The sequence below is a fragment of the Trichomycterus rosablanca genome, chromosome 23 (assembly GCF_030014385.1).
Source record: "Trichomycterus rosablanca isolate fTriRos1 chromosome 23, fTriRos1.hap1, whole genome shotgun sequence".
In the NCBI taxonomy this organism is placed as follows: Eukaryota; Metazoa; Chordata; class Actinopteri; order Siluriformes; family Trichomycteridae; genus Trichomycterus; species Trichomycterus rosablanca.
Window position 1 is genome coordinate 297,743 of NC_086010.1, and position 21,281 is coordinate 319,023.

The 21,281-nt window shown below is 38.9% G+C and overlaps 2 protein-coding genes and 1 long non-coding RNA gene across 3 annotated transcripts; 2 read left to right on the top strand and 1 right to left on the bottom strand.

Moving 5' to 3' along the window:
• Positions 1 to 3,684: 3,684 nt before the first annotated feature.
• Positions 3,685 to 8,060, top strand: LOC134301396 (nuclear receptor coactivator 7). The gene is made up of 7 exons (XM_062986093.1): positions 3,685 to 3,756; positions 4,366 to 4,501; positions 6,212 to 6,361; positions 6,484 to 6,636; positions 6,839 to 6,934; positions 7,353 to 7,426; positions 7,699 to 8,060. Exons 1-7 carry the CDS (start codon positions 3,731 to 3,733, stop codon positions 7,832 to 7,834), a joined length of 771 nt encoding a protein of 256 aa, XP_062842163.1. The 5' UTR covers positions 3,685 to 3,730; the 3' UTR covers positions 7,835 to 8,060.
• A 2,138-nt stretch (positions 8,061 to 10,198) lies between these two features.
• On the bottom strand, positions 10,199 to 13,776 carry LOC134301406 (uncharacterized). Its single transcript, XR_010007448.1, has 3 exons — positions 13,726 to 13,776; positions 10,492 to 10,556; positions 10,199 to 10,330 (listed from the first exon to the last, which is right to left on the bottom strand). It is a non-coding gene; the product is annotated as an uncharacterized LOC134301406 (long non-coding RNA).
• Positions 13,777 to 16,169: 2,393 nt separating this feature from the next.
• Positions 16,170 to 21,038, top strand: tmem222a (transmembrane protein 222a). Its single transcript, XM_062986098.1, has 6 exons — positions 16,170 to 16,302; positions 17,254 to 17,338; positions 17,433 to 17,464; positions 17,555 to 17,651; positions 17,980 to 18,110; positions 19,166 to 21,038. The coding sequence occupies exons 1-6, from the start codon at positions 16,211 to 16,213 to the stop codon at positions 19,251 to 19,253; spliced, it is 525 nt and encodes a 174-aa protein (XP_062842168.1). The 5' UTR covers positions 16,170 to 16,210; the 3' UTR covers positions 19,254 to 21,038.
• Positions 21,039 to 21,281: the final 243 nt, after the last annotated feature.

Genomic DNA, 21,281 nt, shown 5'->3' on the forward strand with positions numbered 1-21,281 from the left:
GGAAGAGCTTTTTTCCTGAGGCTGTAACCCTGCTAAACTCTAACACAACACTTTAAAATATCACTGCACCCTGGATCACACTAAACTCTTGTACTGTACTTCTTAAGTGTTTCATATGTTTACATATCAGTATTTGCAAATTTGCACATGGCACTACTGCACTAATCACACCAGCACAACAATAATGTATTTATATATATATTGTATATTATCCACTATACTTATATACTCTCATCTATTTATTATCATTCATTTAGCCCTTGTAGTCACCTTGTAAATATATAGTAGTCTATACACTGTACAACCATTACCTGTTTATTGTTTTTAATATATGCACCTTTACTTATCTGGTCACTACTGCACTTTTTACTGTATTATATGTAAATAATCTCTATCTTGCACTTCTGGTTAGATGCTCCTGCATTTCGTTGGCTTTGTACTTGTACTATGCACAATGACAATAAAGTTGAATCTAATGTAATCTAAAGACTGAAGAGAATAAAACACATCACACATTCTTCTTTATAAGGCCTTTAACTAAGCGTCCCAACTTTTACTGGTAATGTGGTTTATAGTTCTGTACAGTTAAGTACAGTGTGGGTAGTAAATGACGTAGCTCAGTGTGTGGTCGTCTTGTTTCAGGAGCTGTTTTGTGGTTGGTGGTAAAATGTAAGTGGAATTTGAGCATCACAGGAAGTGAAGCTTCTCTGTTAAGATCTTCTGGTGAGTGTTCACAAAAATAATGAAATCAGAGCAGAACACACCGCTCACACACATCGCTCACACACACCGCTCACACACATAAATCTGATTTATATAGAATTATTCATCTAATCCTGAGTCTTTATATGTGTTCTTTATTAATCCAGTATAATAATGTGGACTGTTTGATCATGTGACACATTATAAACAAATCGTTAATGACAGGATCAGAGAATTCACTGCTCGCGCTTGTGGCTCTGATGTTATTCTAAAGTGGACAGAATTACTGACCTGCTTCACCACGAACCAAGGAACTGAAGTTTGAAACGGCTGCGCAGGAAGACGTTGTAGATTCACTATCTACAGACAAAAGTATCAGGACGCCCCTAATAATGACCACTGCAGTCACTAACATCAGTCACTAATAGCTGTAATAAATCAGTTATATGAATGGATTGATGTGCTTATGACAGTTTAGGGAAGGTCCTTTCCTGTTCCAGCATGATCTCTATAAAGACATTAAGAAAATCTCGGTTTAAAAACCAACCAAACATTATCACTTTATAATTATTTTTTCTGTAAATATCATCATTACAAGGCAAATTATTATTATTAAAATCAGAAAATCCAGCAATTATTAATATGACTATTTATTGTTATTATTATTATTATTATTATTGTATTATTATTGTATTATTATTATTTTATTATTTTTATTATTATTATTATTAATCATATTTTTATTTTTATTATTATTAATATTATATTTATTATTATATTTATTATTATTAATATTATAATAATTATTATTATTATGTTTTATTATTATTATATTTATTATTATTATTATGTTTTATTATTATTATGTTTTATTATTATATATATTTTATTATTATTTTTATGTTTTATTATTATTATATTTATTATTATTATTAATTTATTATTATGATTAATTGATTATTATTATTATTATTATTATTATTATTTTATTATTATTTTATTATTATTTTATTATTATTGTATTATTATAATCATATTTTTATTTGTATTATTATTAAATTTATTATTATTATATTTATTATTATTATTATATTTATTATTATTATATTTATTATTATTATTATATTTATTATTATTATATTTATTATTATTATTGTTTTATTATTATTATTATCATTATTATTATTATATTTTTTATTATTATTGTTTTATTATTATTATTATTATATTATTATTATTATTATATTTTTTATTATAATTATTATATTTTATTCATATTTTAGCATTTTAATAGTGTGCAGTCTGTTACGGGGGTCTAGGACGAGACAAAAGGGCAGACACACACGCAGAGATGTTTAAGAAAACAAAGGATATTTATTAATAACAAGACAAAACCAGAACATACAATACCAAACAAAACTAAACACAGCTAACTAAGGCAAAATGGCTAACTAAGGCTAAATACACTAACTTAGGCTAAACAAGATAACTAAGACTAAACAAACTAAAACATAACATAACTATGAACAAGAACTAGGAACATGACTAACACGGGCTAGGAATATGACTAAATGAGCTAGGAACATAACTATTAACAAGAACTAGGAACATAACTATTAACAAGAACTAGGAACATAACTATTAACAAGAACTAGGAACATGACTATTAACAAGAGCATTAACAGAGCTTACAGATACAGATACAAACAGAGTGCTGTTAAGAAATCCAACAAAGCCACAATAGTTCCTGAAGTGTATTTTCCTGCTGTCCTGTTTAATTAAGGGCAGCTGGAGGTAATTAGTCCAGGGGAACCAATCAGATGAGCTGGGGCGTGGCAGGAGACAGAGTGTGCTCATGGAGAGAGGGGCGTGGCACATCAGAGCACCAGAGCACCCAGAGGCTTAGTGTTACACAGTCTGTAATGTCATTAATAAAAAACTAAACCCAAAACCTATTATGTTTTTTTGCAGGTTTATTTTTAAGTCTGTAATGAGTTAATATTAAATGACTGATCACATCACTGCTGTGTCATGACTTTGTGATGGTTGGCTGCACAGATGGGTCAGTTTTCTCTGACATTTCTGGCTCGTGTCTCCTGTAGCAGATCTAACCCTGATAACAGTCCAGTTTATTCTCGGGCGTCCTCGGTCCGTACTTGAACAAGTAACCTTCTGATTACCAGTTTAGTACCTTAACCCTGAGCTACCGTTGCTCTGGATGGCAGTCGTCACAGCTCGTTCATCATCCTGCTGCATGTGAGTGTAGCTTTAGCTCTTGTTGTTAGGTAAGGGTGGCACGGTGCCACACAGCTCCAGAGTCCAGGGTTCGATGCTGATATTTATTGACTCATTTCTGATGTTTTTCCAGACAGTAAATCGAGTGTTTGATAAATTAAAGTGGTTTTTAGATCATGACTCTTTCTGAGAACAGGGTGACACACTTTCTGCTCCGTCTAAAACCCCAAAACTCAGTGTCTGGGAGTTGAGACATCCTGGTGTGATGAGTCATGGCGGCCCACGCAATTTCGTCCTCACCACCACCGGAAAGACGCGCCGTTTAACCTTTATAACCTTTATAATAACCAAAACTTCATATCTGACGGGATACTGCTCTCTGGCTGGCAGGTGAAAAGAAGTGGTGTAAAAATGCAGTTTGACACGCCCCACCATATGTTCAGGTATGCTCAATATGTCTCATGTTCCACTCAGTAGAGTCGTGTACTGTTGGGATCCATCAGAACTCCCATCAGTTGTTGATATAGAACCCCGGTTTGACCCCCCCAGTGTATTGTTGATGGATACGATCCTGAAACTGCATATCCGCCTCACGTTTAGCTGGATCTGCTCGATCTGCAAGTTATCAGTTAATGTTTATTAAAGGTTGAGTAAACGTTGATTGGAGGTTAATGTTTGACGTGCTGCTGTTTTATACCTGGCGTGTATAAAATCAGGACGTCCATAAACCAGCAGATAAAAGATCTGACTCTGACATCCTCAGTCTTCATCATCTCCTCTTCATCAGATCATCATGGGCGTGGCCTACAGCGTGGGCGAGTAAGTCACCTCTGTTACTCTACTGATATACTGCAGGACTGGGAGTGGGATTGTAGTGATGGACGATGTTAAACCTGCAGGATTCAGGTTCCTGAACTACAGACACTTATGGAGTTCAGTCAGAGTCGTCAGTACTGGAACATTTACAATCATTCAAATATTCATAAAGAAATATTACAGTGTTACTGTTATTATACATTAATCATTAGCATTAAAGGTGGATGATGAGGATCAGGTGGTTATGAGGAGGTTTCAGGATTGCTTTGAGCTGCTGATGAAATTAAAAAATAAAATAATAAATAAAACCACATAATTGAATAATAATAATAATAATAATAATAATAATAATAATAATAATAATAATACAATAAACTATTACATAAATATTATATAATAATATATAATCTCAAATTCCCACCATGGGATCAATAAAGGAATCTTATTTTAATAATAATAATAATAACATTGAAATGATAAGAAATACAATAATAATAATAATAATAATAATAATAATAATAATAATAATAATAATAATAATGTTTTATTGTAATCTGTTATGTTTATTATTATTATTAATAATAATTATTATTTTTGGATGATCCCCCTCAGAATGGATCACCTGTACACGTTCTTCAATCACTGGTCTCTACACATGAACACCAGTCCAGACTGGAAACGGAACTTCTTACTGGTGGAGAAAGAAACATTCCTCCAGATTGAGCGAGATTCTCATCCTGAACCCATGGTGAGGAGAACATAACAAACTCGTGTTTGTTCTAATCTAAACTAACTGCTGCATTTACAAGCAAATAATTTCTATCATTTTATCATTTTAATTCTGTATTTAAGAGTGAAAATACACACAACTCTAATCAAACCTTGTTGACTGTGATCACGGTTTAATATTTCATTAAATAAAATAAAACGGGCGCTCAGGGTCGCAGCACCAGTTTAAACCACCACTGAGACCTAAAGCTCTCGGACCGACCTGAGACCAAAAGTATTTGGAGCTCGTTTCAAACAGACGGTATTACAACAGAGACACCTGTGTGATCTTTCAGGCTTCTTACATGACATTGGAGTGTGTCTGTGTGTGGGAATTTGTGCCCGTTGAGCTAAAATAAGTTGAGGTTCTGGTTCATCCCAGAGCTTTTTTTTAGTTATTATAATAATAATAATGATGATTTATGATTATATTATTATTATTATTATTATTGAGTTAGAATAATGCAGTGTTCTACTGTAGATCAGTGTTAGTGCAGCTCGGTCTCTAACTGGTACTTTCACTGGAGTTTAGTTTCGTTTCCTGATCTCAACTGTTCACTGTGAACTGAGCCAATAAAAAACCAGAAACAAAAGGAAGAAAAGGAGGTGAATAGGAACTCCTGTGGGTGTTTGAATAAAAGCACCGAGACTGTGGTGTTCCATTCATACAGAACAAACAGGTACAGAGATACAGACCTCAGATCAGATCATCATCATTATTACTGTTATTATTATTATTATTATTATTATTATTATTATTATTAAAGATTAGATTAGATTAGATTAGATTAGATTAGTTTAGATGATGTTTAAACGGAGATCGTTACTTGGTGAGAGTCTGGAGGAGAACATAAAGATTCTGTATGTGTGTAAGGGCTGTGAGGAGCCGTATGTACAGGTAAGAACAATTCATTATAAATTAATGCACTTTTATTTTTTTTATCCAGCTGTTCAGATGTAAAATTATTATACAGAATTTACACAATTATTTTAGCATGAAGTTAAACATAAAAATTAAAATATTTATTATTCATTATTTATTATTATTTATTAAAAAAACGAATAAGTTTCAGTGTTTCATTCTATCAGTTTCTGCTTTATCCTGGTCAGGGTTGCAGTGGGTCTGGTTCATTGGGTGAAAGGCGGGAAACACCGGTTAATCACAGGACCAACACACACACACACACACACACACACACAGAGAGAGAGAGAGAGAGCAGCAGAACGGTAGCGCAGTGTGTAGCGCTGTCGCCTCACAGCAGGAAGCAGTCCGGGTCCTTTCTGTGTGAAGTTTTGTATGTTCTTCCCGTGCCTGTGTGAGTTTCTTTTCACAGTCCAAAGACATGCAGACAGGATAACTGGAACTACTAGAAATGATCCTAGGTGTGTGTGTCTGCTCTGTAATGAACTAGCAACCTGCCCGCAGTGTTTACTGCCTTTCACCCAGTGAATCAGACCCACTGGGACCCTGACCAGGATAAAGCGGTGATAAAACAGACACTTAATGAATGAATGAATGATTTGATTGTGTGAGCGTGACTAAAACACTGTATTTCACTCATCAGGAGGGTGTCCACATACTTTTGCATATCTGGGTTGGTTGGATGCACTGTGGAAATCCCCCCCCCTGTACATTCCTAATGTGCTGGTGCGTGAGCGTGCTGATGTTTTCTGTGGTTTCTCTGTGCAGATCGTCACCGTGTGTAAACCGAAGCGTTCTCCGAGTGTCTGCAGCTCCCCGAGTGTCTCTGTCTCCGAGGACGAGGAGGGTGAGGGTGAGGATTCACCCCCGGTCCTGAAACACACCAGTCACATCCTGAGGGAACAGCACACCCAAAACGTGAGTGATCACAAACAGCACACCCAAGAGTCCAACCGTGAAGCTGCAGGAACCTGAAGCTCCAGGGTCCAGCTGGTCTGACTTTAATCCTAATGTGTGTGTGTGTGTGTGTGTGTTCACAGTTAGTGCGGAACATTCCGGCGCGGCTCCAGTGTTCAGCGTGGCACCTGATCTACAGCACAGAGGTTCACGGTACCAGTCTGAGAACTCTGTACAGGAACACTGGAGACATCGACCAACCAGTACTGCTGCTGATAAAGGACACACACAACCAGGTACACACACACAGGCGTACACACACACACAACCAGGTACACACACACACACACACACACACACAGAATCAGAGACTGTTTGTCACCAGAAATCCAGGAGCAGATGAAGGCAGCACTGTATGATTGTGGATGAAGTAATGAAATTAAAACTCTATTTTTAGTTTATTTTTATAAATTATTGATATATTTTTACACTCCGCAGGTATTCGGTGCTTTCTCCTCTGATCCGTTCCGAGTGAGTAACTGCTGCTACGGAACCGGAGAGACGTTCCTGTTCTCCTTCAGTCCTGACTTTAAGGTGGGTGAGAGTCTGTAATAATCACGATACACCGTCACATCGATATATCGTCAGGACGTCGATCGGCTCGTTTGAGGGTCTCTGTGCAGCGGCATCGATCAGCCAGCAGAGGGGGTAACTGCTGCAGTTATGAGGAGGGTGTAACTCCGGCGGAAGGGATTCCTCATCACTGCAGCAGTTACCCCCCCTGCTGGCTGATTGATGCCGCTGCACAGAGACGGGGGATAATGGAGCGTGACTCTCTGTGCGCGATACAGATCTCCGTATGAACCTTCCTGGTGCAGGTGAAAATAAGCGGTCGGTGCTGCACATGTCTCAGAGGGGGCGTGTGTCCCCTTGTTCAGGAGTGGAGGTCTGCACCAGTAGTGGGGAATTTCATATGACTAGATTTTAATCAGTGATTGTGTTTTTATTTTAGATGTTCGGCTGGAGTGGAGAGAACTCGTACTTCGTGAGAGGATTTCTGGATTCCCTGCAGCTGGGAGGAGGAGGGTGAGTCGTCGTCCCCCCAACACACACACACACACAAACACACACACTGACTGCATGTCTTTGTGCTGTGGGAGGAAACCGGAGCGCCCGGAGGAAACACACACAGACACGGGGGGAAATTTTTTCCTCCTCTCGTCCGTTCACTGATTCTTTATGTTTGTGTTTGGGGTCTTTGTATCAAAAAGTCCCGGACTGCTCATCTGGGAATCGAACCCAGACCCTTCTCGCTGTGAATGGGTTGAACCTGATCGCCGAGTGCTGTGTCTGTGCAGGGGGCCGTTCGGGTTGTGGTTGGACGCCGATCTGCTTCGTGGCTCGACGTTTTCCTGCGACACCTTCTGTAATCCTCCTCTCTCACCTCACCACGACTTCACGGTGCAGACGCTGGAGGTCTGGAGCTTCTGCTGAACCAGGGACAAGAAACCATCTTCATCCTGGTCCTGGTCTCTTCACCACACACAGGAACGTTTACAGTCGCTCCGGAACCACCGCGGCGTGTGTGTGGAGCATGAGTGTGTAAATTCTGTACAGATTTTTATCTTCATTAGATTTTTTACGTATGATGTTTTTGTATGATGGTATTTCTGCATCAGTGCTGGATCACTGAATCTGTAAATCTGCTCTCATATTAAAATCTTTTTCCTGGTGCTTCTGTTTCACTTTGTGTTTTATTTCAGGACATTTTTGGCGTTTAGCAGACGCTCTTATCCAGAGCGACTTACAGAAGTGCTTCCATAAACAGTTCAAGAACACAAATCTACTAAAACTCTGTTAGAACCAAAGTGTTTTTATAAGCAAGAAATAAGTAAGAGTGTTAGTAAGTAAGTACATGTCAGTTTAAGTGTTCAGTAAAGAGGTGATGAAGGTTTTTAATCATCTTTTGAAGACTGCGAGAGACTCAGATGTTCCACTTGGGTGCTGGTATTGAGAAGATTCTTGATGCTTGTCTTCCTTGAGTTCTGGGTGGAGGATCAAGCCGAACGAGACTAGTGGCTCAGAGGTTGCGTGGTGCCTCTGTACCTGTATTAGGATCTGTAGAATCTGAGAACTTTTTGAGACGTTCTCTGATCTTCTCCATGTGAACCGAGCAGAAGCTTCACCTGATTCCATCCATTTAATCGTTTGGTCTGAAGCTTTAGTTCGGTTGGTATAAAAACCTGCAGCCGCTGCAGCTGATGTGGAGAAGATTTTGTAATAGTATTTTATTATTTAATAATCCACACCAAGAGTCAAAGAAGTGGACCTTGTCTGTTGATCAACCATCCGTTTTTTTTAGGTTCCTCTGGGAACCAGGTGAGGTTTTTCTGTGGTCGTAATTTGAAGAACCTTTTCTGCCACTTTGATTTTTGCCAGAACACGAGAACAAATTAAAATCAGGTGCAGCAGGTTTTGGGATGGTGGTCGGTTACATTGGTTCCTCTGAGCAGTTCTTCTTTTTTGGTGTTTATGATCAGGAAATGTTCAGAAGGAGATGAATTAGAATCATGACGGGAAGGGGAGTGGGGGTGAGAGGTGGTAACCAGTACACTCTCCTGTCAGAAAACCTACATTTATACTGGATTTGAACCTTTTCTGGTGGATGCAGTTTAGGGCTGGGCGATATGGATCAAAAATCATATCTCGATATTTTTTAGCTGAATGGCGATATACGATATATATCTCGATATTTTTTCATCCCATACGTTAATAACAAAAAGACACTTCTGAGACAAAGCTACATGATCCAAATGTTATACAGGCACTTTTATCAACATTCAGCTGTAGATGAACATGAGAAATTCCTCCAAAATAAACTATTGGCATATATTAAATCAGAAGTCACCAACCTTTTTGAAACAGAGGGCTGATTTAAGGGTACTGAGTAAGCCAAAGGGCTACTTGTAGGATACAAACTTCCTGAATAACATAAGGTTGCATGGTTCACCTTTAATGATAATATTATGATTAATAATAATAATAAATATTCATATATGTGAAGAGACGGTCTGATCACATGTTAATTATTTCTTGCAATAATTATTAACAATGATTTACCATGGCAGGAAACACAGACATATTTAAACATGTAACATTATTTATTTCTGTTCAACTCAATCAGTTTCAATATTTGAAAGTCAGAGCGATCACATCTCTGATATTTTTGTAAATATTGTTCCTGACAGTTTTGTATGAATGAGCATATTTGTAGCATTTTGATCAAAATCACACAATTTTATTTATTTATTTTTATAAATTATGACTTCTGTAGCATTTTTTAGGAAATCATTAACAGTCCCATCTTCAAACAATGTCTCGTTTGTACTTGACACTACTTTTGTTTTAGAACAAATCATGAACTCTGTCCCATGTTTGTACAAATGATCAGTTAAGTAAGATTTTTTAAAAGCTACACTGTAAAAAGGAGACTGTGAAATGTACAGTAACTTGCTGGCAGCAATTAGCCGGTAAGTTGCTGTAATAAATTTTACAGTATGCATACTGCAAATTTAATTACAGTAACTATAAAATACTGTAATATTTATTACAGTAATAATCACTGTAGCTCTTTTTACAGTAATTTCACATTACTGTAACCTATTACAGCAGTAATCACTTTACTGTAATTGTTATCACAGTCTTTTAATTACAGCAAATATCAGACTACTTTAAAGGCATTACAGCATTTAACACTAAAATAATATTCAAAAAATAACTATACATTGTAAAAATTAAGACACTGCATTTGTAACAAAAAATCATTTATTGAATTTCAACATTTGAAAACATGTTCTTGAAAATACATAGATAATTAAATAAATAAATTCATATTTTTATAAACACAGCTGTTCTGAACAAAAACAAAAATGTTCAAGTGCTTTGTTTTACATTTGCTGGAATCCAGATCTTGGGCTGAAGTTTTCTTCCCTGGAGTGTAAAGATAAAACAAGGAATTACTGTTACTGCTGTAGAAATCTATATACAAGACTGGAGACTATGACAATTTTGTTAATTCCTAACCTCCCATTAAAGATATCACATTAATAAACACATTCTACTATTAAAAATGTGCTGTTTAAAATTCTTACCTGTTTTGGGGCTCTGTTTTGCTTTGGTCCACTTCAGGAGGCTACTTACACATGCCTCAGGGTAACTAGAAAAAAACGAGTGATGAGTTTCACCTATAGAACATGGAGCTACAGCACAGCCTCATATACACACAAACATTACAAACAGTGCTGTTACTCCTACATATATTCAACTGATGGCGTTATCAACTAAATATCACCAGATAACAAAATATCATGTACAAATAGCTTATGTTGGTAATGTTATGCACGCTGGCTCTCTAGTGTATCACTTTTGGCTAGACCAGGGGTGTCAAACTCATTTTCACCGAGGGCCACATCAGCATTATTGTGGCCCTCGAAGGGCCGATTGTAACGTATCCTGCTGTGATTGCAGTCTGCTGTTTTTCTTGGAGGCTGAATTCTGCATTTATATTGTCCTACTTTACCACAGACACGGCCTCATAACACAAGAGACGCACCGGTTTCTCTTCCTGAAGCACAAACTTGTTTTCACTTTCATTACATTTCCTCCTTATGCTTAATTTTCTTAATTATCTTCTTGTACATTTTAGGATCATGTGTAAATATGTGTAACATCATCTACTGGCAGGATGTGTCACTTTGCAGGTCACAAAATCAGCCTGCATTTTGAAAGATGCAGTTTATTTAGGATTTTACAGTATATTTTTAAGACAATCATTCTGCCCTCACTAATAGTTTATCCCCCTTTCTCAGCTAGACAGACAGACAGACAGACAGACAGACAGACAGCTCTCTTCAGAATACAGTCGGTTTATTTGCTTCCCAGCTGTGTGATACACTGTGTGCATCAAAATGAAGTAAAAATACAAACAATAAAAACAATAAAGAACTTAATACAGTAAAAGCACACAGCTGTAGTCAAGTGTTACATCTGGTACAATATGAGATTTAACCAAACGTAAAATAACGAGTTAAAATTTTGTGTAAAGTTACTAATTGCTACAGTAACGGTAACAACAGTATTTAATTACGGTAAATTTGTAACTACAACGCTGTGATATACTCTTACTATATATACTCTTTACTAACAACTGAGAATATAAACGCCACGACTTACAGACAATGCTTCTGTATTATATTGCAATATAATTATCTGTATTTATTTATTATTGTTTACGTTACTGACTGCGCTACCCCGCGTTCTTCTGCCGTAAAAGTCACATGGCTTCTTAAAGTTGGTTAAAGTTAGTTGCCATGACTACGATGTCACGTTGTCTCTTAAAGGCGCAGGAGCGCATTCAATTATAAGCGCGTCTCTGTAACGACTCGAACCATCACAACAATCATACAGTCGTTTAAGCTCTCAAATGACGCGGCGGGCCGGATCTGTCCCGCGGGCCTTGAGTTTGACACCTGTGGGCTAGACCATTAGCTAGTTGTTTATCAACTGGCCGATTAGTTCTATATTTAAGTGAGCTAGAGCTTTCTGTCTTAATAGCGTTTTAAAAGAGTAGGTGACTATTATCAAGTAATTCTAATTTCTGTACCTGTTACTGATGATATAAAGACGTCTTTCTGTCTGAGTGATAAAAAAAAACTAGTATTTGTGTTAGATATAATGCAAACTGTACTATTACCAAAGACGGGAAAAATCCCACTTAAATTTACCGTAATTGTGATTCACAGCAGAAATAATACTGTAGAATTCACCCAGCCCTGAATCTTGACCTTGATCCTTTGCAGATCTACAGTAAAATGCTGTGTACAGGTTCTACAGTAAGAATTTGATCATTTTACAGTAATAATACTGTAAAAACTACAGAAATTTGTTCCAGTGTACGATTTAACTGGACTCTCTCCACATTGTGCCGCTCTCTGCCGTCGTCCCGCGAATGAAACAAACACTTTTCCTCCCAATCACTGTGAAAATATTAAGTTCTCTTTTGCTTTTCTTGTGTGTTTTTTCATTATAATTTTGAAATAAAATTCTAAATTATGAATTTTATAATCCCCCCCCCCCCTGGTAGCTGCGCTCGCTCCCCCTCAGCGTTTTGCGCCCGATAAAAAACTTCGCACCCAGACCAGATCAAAGCTCAGATAAACATCAAACAGTTTTGTTCTTGAAATGTTATATTCAGTATTGTCATTTTCAAATCTACATCAATGCAAGTGTTATTGATTCAAAGAGATCAACAACGCAAATATCATTTTTAGACGGAGCTCTATAGTCACTAGAGCTGTTTAGAACATGCCCTGCGGGGGAGTCACGTGGTGGGGGAGGGGGAGTTGTGTTCAGTGAGGGAGGGGGGCGGGGCAGGAGAACATGTGCAGAGACAAACTGGGAGAAGAGAAAGTCGAACTGTCGGATCTAACTGCAACGCAACATCTATATCGATATACGTGATATTGTCTTATCTTATATCGCGTATGAAAATATATCGATATATCTTTAAAACTCGATATATCGCCCAGCCCTAATGCAGTTGATCATTAAAGACGATATTCTGCACACGTGTCCAGCGCCGGATGCTCGGTGGGAACCGGTGCAGTTCTGGTGCAGGAGCAGGTCGGGGCAGGTCCAGGATGTGTAGGTGTTGCCGACCTCACATTCTTATAAATCGTGTCTGAATGTGTCAGGACTGAGAGCTGCTGTTTTTCTTCTGAATGTCGCAACGCTGAGCGGGAAACCAAACGGCTGAAAGGTTTCACTTTTATTCCTGAACAAGTTCAGAAGTGCAGAAACAGTTTGGGGATGAAGAGCTGATGAGAGGAATATGATCGTTACAGTCGTTTCTTCTCCACAATCACAACAGTACAGATCATATTTCATTTCATTGTCATCTAATAATCATACAGGCAACGTGAACTGAACGATTCTTTATAAACTAATGAAACACTTCTGTATTGTACTGATCACCAGTTTAATAAGATTGAGGTAAAACCCCAAAACAGAGGGCTGATAGAGGAGCCGTATTTAAGAAAATATATTATAAACTGTGTGTAATGGGGGGGGGGGGGGGGGGGGGGGGGGTGTAATACATGCTGTAGCTAAAGCTTTTTATTCCAGGGTTGATAATAAAAGTAAAGTTCTCACAGGCTGGATAATCCAGTTTAATTGGATCTTACTGGAAGAGTATTTCATTGTTAGAACATTTTAGTAAAAGTGAAACTTGAGGAAACTTGGCACTGTAAAGGTCTGTGAGCTGAAGCTGAGGAGTAACTGGGTTCTGCAGCAGGGCGGAGATTCAATGACTAGAAAATAATACAGACCCTGTGACCTGAAAGCAGCAGTTCAGCAGTTTTAGGGTGGACAATCCGGTTTTTCTTCCCCTTGTCCACAGTCCGGTTCAATACCTTGACAGACACGTATTCGTCCTCATTTTGACACTCGTAATGATCAGAATTCATTTTCCTTAAAAGTAAACGACTGGTATTTGACTGGTTTAAAGCTCCACTCTCTGTAATCACGTCCACCACGTTACTGTGGAGCGTCCGGCCCTGAAATGCTGCATAATGACTGAGTTTTATTAACCGTCACGCCGTCCACACACCAAAACCAAAACCAGCGTCCAGCTCTGAGTGTCGCTCAGCACCGACTCATTTAGAAGATTCAGGAAAGATGAAGTTCAGGATTTTTTTACTAAAGTATCACAAGTCGAGTCTGAATGTGGTGAGAAGAACCTTCATTACTTCATTACTGATGGTGAGAAGAACCTTCATTACTTCATTACTGATGGAGAAGAACCTTCATTACTTCATTACTGATGGTGAGAAGAACCTTCATTACTTCATTACTGATGGAGAAGAACCTTCATTACTTCATTACTGATGGTGAGAAGAACCTTCATTACTTCATTACTGATGGTGAGAAGAACCTTCATTACTTCATTACTGATGGTGAGAAGAACCTTCATTACTTTATTACTGATGGTGAGAAGAACCTTCATTACTTCATTACTGATGGTGAGAAGAACCTTCATTACTTCATTACTGATGGTGAGAAGAACCTTCATTACTTCATTACTGATGGAGAAGAACCTTCATTACTTTATTACTGATGGTGAGAAGAACCTTCATTACTTCATTACTGATGGTGAGAAGAACCTTCATTACTTCATTACTGATGGTGAGAAGAACCTTCATTACTTCATTACTGATGGTGAGAAGAACCTTCATTACTTCATTACTGATGGAGAAGAACCTTCATTACTTTATTACTGATGGTGAGAAGAACCTTCATAATATACTGATATTTATACTTCAGTTCAGTTTCATCATGATTACATCAATTAAGTTTTTAATTTTGTACTGGAAACAAAATTCTGACTAACCACTGTCACGCCCAAATTTATGGGGTCTAATGTTCCTCCTTTTTGGGATCTGATGTTCCTCCTTTTTGAGGCCTGATGTTCCTCTCTTTTGGGGTCTGATGTTCCTCCTTTTTGAGGTCTGATGTTCCTCTCTTTTGGGGTCTGATGTTCCTCATTTTTGAGGTCTGATGTTCCTCCTTTTTGGGATCTGATGTTCCTCCCCTTTTGAGGTCTGATGTTCCTCCTTTTTGAGGTCTGATGTTCCTCTCTTTTGGGGTCTGATGTTCCTCATTTTTGAGGTCTGATGTTCCTCCTTTTTGGGATCTGATGTTCCTCCCCTTTTGAGGTCTGATGTTCCTCTCTTTTGGGGTCTGATGTTCCTCCTTTTTTTGGGGTCTGATGTTCCTCCTTTTTGGGATCTGATGTTCCTCCATTTTGAAGGTCTGATGTTACTCCTTTTTGGGATCTGATGTTCCTCCCCTTTTGAGGTCTGATGTTCCTCTCTTTTGGGGTCTGATGTTCCTCCTTTTTTGGGGTCTGATGTTCCTCCATTTTGGGATCTGATGTTCCTCCTTTTTGAGGCCTGATGTTCCTCTCTTTTGGGGTCTGATGTTCCTCATTTTTGAGGTCTGATGTTTCTCCTTTTGGGGATCTGATGTTCCTCCTTTTTGAGGTCTGATGTTCCTCTCTTTTGGGGTCTGATGTTCCTCATTTTTGAGGTCTGATGTTTCTCCTTTTGGGGATCTGATGTTCCTCACTTTTGGGGTCTGATGTTCCTCATTTTTGAGGTCTGATGTTCCTCCTTTTTGGGATTTGATGTTCCTCCCCTTTTGAGGTCTGATGTTCCTCTCTTTTGGGGTCTGATGTTCCTCCTTTTTGAGGTCTGATGTTCCTCTCTTTTGGGGTCTGATGTTCCTCCTTTTTGGGATCTGATGTTCCTCCCTTTTGAAGGTCTGATGTTCCTCCTTTTTGGGATCTGATGTTCCTCTCTTTTGGGGTCTGATGTTCCTCCTTTTTGGGATCTGATGTTCCTCCCTTTTGAAGGTCTGATGTTCCTCCTTTTTGGGATCTGATGTTCCTCCTTTTTGGGATCTGATGTTCCTCCTTTTTGGGATCTGATGTTCCTCTTTTGCTCCTCATCGTGTTAGATTAGCAGCAGTTCTGATGAAGTAGAGTGAAGATGAAATTCCTCCACAGTGGCTGAAATAATTCATCATTTTTAATGATCATAAACACATTCAAACTCTAATCTGATTCAAAAGTGAGTCGGTCGGTGACGCATGCGCAGTACTTGAGTAAGGACAGCAGACGGAGCTCGTTGGCGCATGCTCACTGTATAAGTGAGGACAGCAGAGGTGATGAATGGCGCATGCGCAGTGTGTGAGTGAGGTCAGTAGACTGTAATGGCCGGTGTGATTGAGGAAACCGGAACTGCCGCTGTAACCATGAAGAATTATCAGGGTGGATATGAGAAAATAGACCGTGAGCAGAGCCGATATCCCTTCTGTATCGTCTGGACCCCGATCCCCTTTCTCACGTAAGAGATTACTTCATTTACATCAAAACTGCTTTACTACAGTCACATTAAATCTGTTCGATGCTAGCCCGCTAATTAGCTCGCTAGCCGAAATCCTATAGACGCGCTGTGTTTGTTAGCTCAGTGCTAGCTAAAGGTAAACACACACACACGTGCACAGGTATAGACTAATATAAATATTATTTTTTTAATGTTATTTGTTATTTTTTTAATGTTATTAAAATATTTCTTTTTTTTCTATAAATGTGCAGTTTGTTATGTAGCAGGTTAGTAAGTATTGTGTAGCTGTGCTAAGCTAACACACATCACTGTTTACAGACTGAGAGATGAATAAACACTCAGACACTGAAATATTCAGACTGATGTATTGATACACAAACAGGAAGCAGGTGAAGACAGGCTCCATGTGTACACCTGAATGCATCCCTCTACTGTAAACTAATGTACAAGATGTACTTGTCTGCTCATGTTAGTGTTTTGTGTTTGTTTACTTTCTTTCTCTGATGAGTCCTGGTCGCCCAACAACCTGTCGGCGGTTGGTGGCTCGTCCCTGCTCGGACTGCTGTAAGGGGACTCACCACGCCCGCCTGGAACACTCCATGTAGTTAGGTTTAGATCATAACAATCTGGTCCTGATCCTGAAAGTCCATCAGGTCTTTATGCTGATCAGATCTGCTGCGTTCAACATGTGAACTACGAGGAACCTCCATCAGATCCACATCTGATAGATCCCTCACACGCACCGGGGCTACAGAATCTGTGTTAGCATGTAGATTTAGCAGGGGTGGTCATGATGTTAAGAAATATTTCTGAATGTTTTAGGACACCACTTTAAATCTGATGAATTGTTTAAATGAACAGAAATAGGAGTGAATCTGCTGCTCTGTAGCTCTAATGATGGATATATTTTATATCAGCTGTAGATTTTGGATGTTTGGCTTCTTTGTGCAGGTGGTTTCTCCCCTTTATCGGTCACATGGGAATCTGCACCTCTACAGGAGTCATCCGAGACTTCGCCGGTCCATATTTTGTCTCTGTAAGTGCTCAGCCTTCAGTCCTGTAGTTTTTCTGTTGCCGGGCGCTCGGATGCTTCTGATCACGCTGAGATTTTCTCATGTTTCTCTCTACAGGAGGATAACATGGCGTTTGGAAAACCCACAAAGTAAGTGAAGCTGATCTAAAGTGATAAAACATGGAACAGTGGGGTTGGATTAGAACCCTGACCGGAACTGTCTGTCTGTGCTGCTCTCAGGTACTGGAGGTTAGATAAGAATAAAGTGTACGGTGGAGGGGCGAGCGCCTGGGACACGGCTGTACACGACGCCTCTGAAGAGTACAAGCACAGAATGGTAGGACAGACGTCAAAACTGTAACCTACAGTCAGAGTCGTTCTACAGTTTATCTTTCTGTGGCTTTATTGATAAACTATTGATTATATATTACAACTTTATATTAACAGGACAGTTGCAGGGTTTTATATTGTAAACCTTGTATTATTTATATATATTTATCTGTAACCAGATTACAGTTTTATACGTTTGTAGAATTTGTTTATGAATATATAATGTACCTTTATTGTTGAGATCAAGTAAACGTAGGAACCTGATGATTATTATTAATAATAACGATTATTTCTAGAGTAATTATGAGCTGGTGTTTTGTTTGTTTCTCCTGCAGCACAACCTGTGTTGTGATAACTGTCACTCTCATGTGGCCATGGCTCTGAATCTGATGCACTATGATAACAGTACATCGTGGAACATGGTGAACCTGTGCTTACTGTCCTTCATCTACAGTAAACACGTCAGGTAAGAAACGACTGCTCCACATATCATCGACACACGTAATACCAGCAAAGTCACGGTTTATACAGCCATAAACATACTGAAAATATATCAGGAAATTTATAAACTGTTTGTTAGAACTACAAAAGTCAAAACCAGGTTAGAAAAATGAATAAAACAGTAATTAAACGTAATAAAAGATAAAATGATGGCTCGTGTCTCTCAGGTTAGAGTTCTGACTGAAATGTGGATGTTTGGCTCCATCTGCTGGTTAAGAGTGAAACTGCAGCTGATTTGTGCCACTGTTTTACCTGGTGTAAGTGTGAACACCTGAGCCTGTGGTACTACCTCCATTCTCTCCTAAATTCTGCACACACGACAGAATCACAGTCATAACGGAGCTAAATAATTCAGACATCATTTCCATATTCTTTATACTTTAGCCTTAATGACTGAGATGAATTTACATTTATTTACGTTTACATTTTTGTCATTTAGCGGAAGAGTTTATTCAAAGTAAAAAACATTACAGTTACAGTATACATTCTGAGCAATTGAGGGTTAAGGGCCTTGCTTAAGGGCCCAACAGTGGCAACCTGGCAGTGGCGGGGCTTGAACCAGTGACCTTTTGATTACAAGTCCAGTACCTTAACCACTAGGCTACATTTGCCAAACGGATATATCCGTAGCCCAGGTGAGCGGGATGTACCTAGTGCAGAGAATGTGGCATTCTGGGAAAATAAAAAAGCTCCGTATTGGCTTTACATGCTAAACGTTTGATCAGAATTGTGTGATCGTGTGATTAGAAACCGAATGCTGGGTGTGTTTACATTCTTCTGTTTGGTATCAAAAATCATTTCATTAAGATTCTCTGAAGTTCATGTATTTTTATAATTGTATTATTGGTGTGATCTGTGCTGCAGCACGTCAGATTCTGATGAGACGCGCTACACGTTTTCATCACTGTTCATTAGCTGCAGATAAAATCATTTTAATGCGTCACCTGAACCGAACAGTGTGTTTGTGACTGAACCAGCATGTGTGTTTGATCGCTGAATTCTCTCTCTGTGCTGTTTTAGCTTTGTTGGATTTCTGAAGACGTGGCTGCCGTTCCTGATGATCTGTGGCATCATCGTCACCATCACACTGGCCTTCAAACTGCAGTGAGCATCAGTGGATCCACGGGTGGATGACCTGCTCACAGTGGGAAACAGCACACAGACCACCGGGTGGCGCTACAGCATAATCAACAGGCTTTACTGTAGCGCCTCACTCAGCCAATCATCGTTCAGTTCGGACTCTTCCTTCAGGGGTTTTTATCAGGGCTTCGGGATTCACGTCTAGTTTTAGTTCTGCTCGGTTGTTTATTATATTTGAGGCTCAGTTCTGATCCAGCACATGAATACAAACTCTGGAACACTGTGGGAGAGTGTCGCTGAGGCTTCTGATCTCATAATACGACAGAATATCAGACACGTTCTGACCCCGTGTTCACACTAGCAGGTCTGATGGAGATCTGTACAGTCAGTGTCAGAACTGCAGGAGCATCAGTCACAAACATGATGGATAAACGGCATCAGTAAACATGGGGTACAAGTGGAGGCTCAGTCCTTACTAAATACCCCAAAAGTACCTCTGCCCCCAAAAGTACCCACACCTCTATGACCCGGTCACAACAAAAATTCACCAGTAAAAACATGTACAAAACACACATGGTGTAAAATACACAAAACGTGGATCCCTGAGCAGTTTCTACCAGATTTACGTTCTAAGGATCTAAGGATGTTTTCAATCCACAATATTTTGTTGCAGCTGTGAAGTACGGTGCAGCGTCCACAATCATGAGGTCCAGTAAATGCTTTAATGCTTAATTCTATGGGACCAGGTGCACCTTACGGCGCAAACCCACATTCCTGATAATGTTCCCGGTTGATGGAAATGAATTGAAATGACAAACTAATGATGTTTATAACCTTGACTACTCCTTGGGTAAAACACACTACATGTTGGTAGAAGCTAACATGCCAGCGTTATTGTAGAAACCAGCCTGACTACCCCAGCAAAAGTCACTCGTAATTTACAGTGTAGATTAGAAGTAGTAATCAGATTTCCTTCTGCAGACTGAACACCGTGTACAGGAACAGATTAGGGATTACACTACCTGCCGTTTTTACTTTTGTTCTTTTAAAAAAATGATGCACCCAGTTAAAATGTTGGTCGTCTCTATCAGGAGAATCTCGGCTCTGTGCTGCACACTTTGTTTCATGCTAGTGTGAACGCCGGGTCTGATGGTTCATGATTGGAGTAATTATGAGAATCAGCATGTCATCAGCAGGTAACGAGCAGAGACGGATTAATAATCACATTATAAATTATTCTGATCCTGTGTTGCAGATGTAAGTTTCGTGCTAAAGGAAGATGATTTTCTTTTTCTCTTTGTTGCTTTTATTAATCATTATTATGTATTTATATATTTTATCTTATACAGTTAAAATATAATAACTCCAACAGATTTCGCCGGCTGTGGTTTGTTTGGTTTGTATTTTTCAGGAGGAAGTATGAGGTTTGTGGCTGCTCGGTTGGCACAGCGCTCTCATCCACTATCCTTTATAAGTCATGGGGCATCCACATACAAACGATTTGTTGTGTCTGAGGGAGGGAGGTTGAAGGTTGACGCTCTGTCTGTGATATGGTGATAATTCTGTGAGATAAGCTGCGACTGGATGCATTTTGGAGTGGCGTGTGATAGTCTGTGGCTCTCCTCGGACAGAACATCAGGAAACTGGACACGAGTAGATAAGGTAGCAAAGAGGGGAAATGTAAAAAGAAAATACATTTTGCACACAGTTCAGAGATCATAACAATGTTTGCTTTAAATATTGTAATATAATCGATGTTTCTATTTACTTAATGATGAATAATTGTATAATGTAAATAAATCTTGGTAACTCATGGTGCTCTGCGCCGATTCCCTGTGTGAGTCAGTAAAAGAAACGATTGGACGCTTCGTGGTGTGTGATGGTGTGTGTAGCAGCAGGAAATCAGCGCTGAGTGATGTGTTTGAGTTGGAGAAGTTGGGACGGCGGAGGAATCAGGATGGTGTGGTGACATCATGATGGTTCTTACCAACATCTGCAAACAGCAGCACGGAGCCGCCGAAGAAAATATCTGTTTATTTTTCTCCCTGTCTCTGTA

Excerpts from the sequence above, each read along its gene's own strand:
- tmem222a (XM_062986098.1), top strand. The coding sequence starts at position 16,211 with ATGAAGAATTATCAGGGTGGATATGAGAAAATAGACCGTGAGCAGAGC. Across the intron at positions 16,303-17,253 it reads ACCCCGATCCCCTTTCTCAC|GTGGTTTCTCCCCTTTATCG; the intron begins GTAAGAGATTAC and ends TTCTTTGTGCAG. Across the intron at positions 18,111-19,165 it reads ATCTACAGTAAACACGTCAG|CTTTGTTGGATTTCTGAAGA; the intron begins GTAAGAAACGAC and ends GTGCTGTTTTAG.
- LOC134301396 (XM_062986093.1), top strand. The coding sequence starts at position 3,731 with ATGGGCGTGGCCTACAGCGTGGGCGA. Across the intron at positions 6,362-6,483 it reads GGGAACAGCACACCCAAAAC|TTAGTGCGGAACATTCCGGC; the intron begins GTGAGTGATCAC and ends GTGTGTTCACAG. Across the intron at positions 6,637-6,838 it reads TAAAGGACACACACAACCAG|GTATTCGGTGCTTTCTCCTC; the intron begins GTACACACACAC and ends TACACTCCGCAG.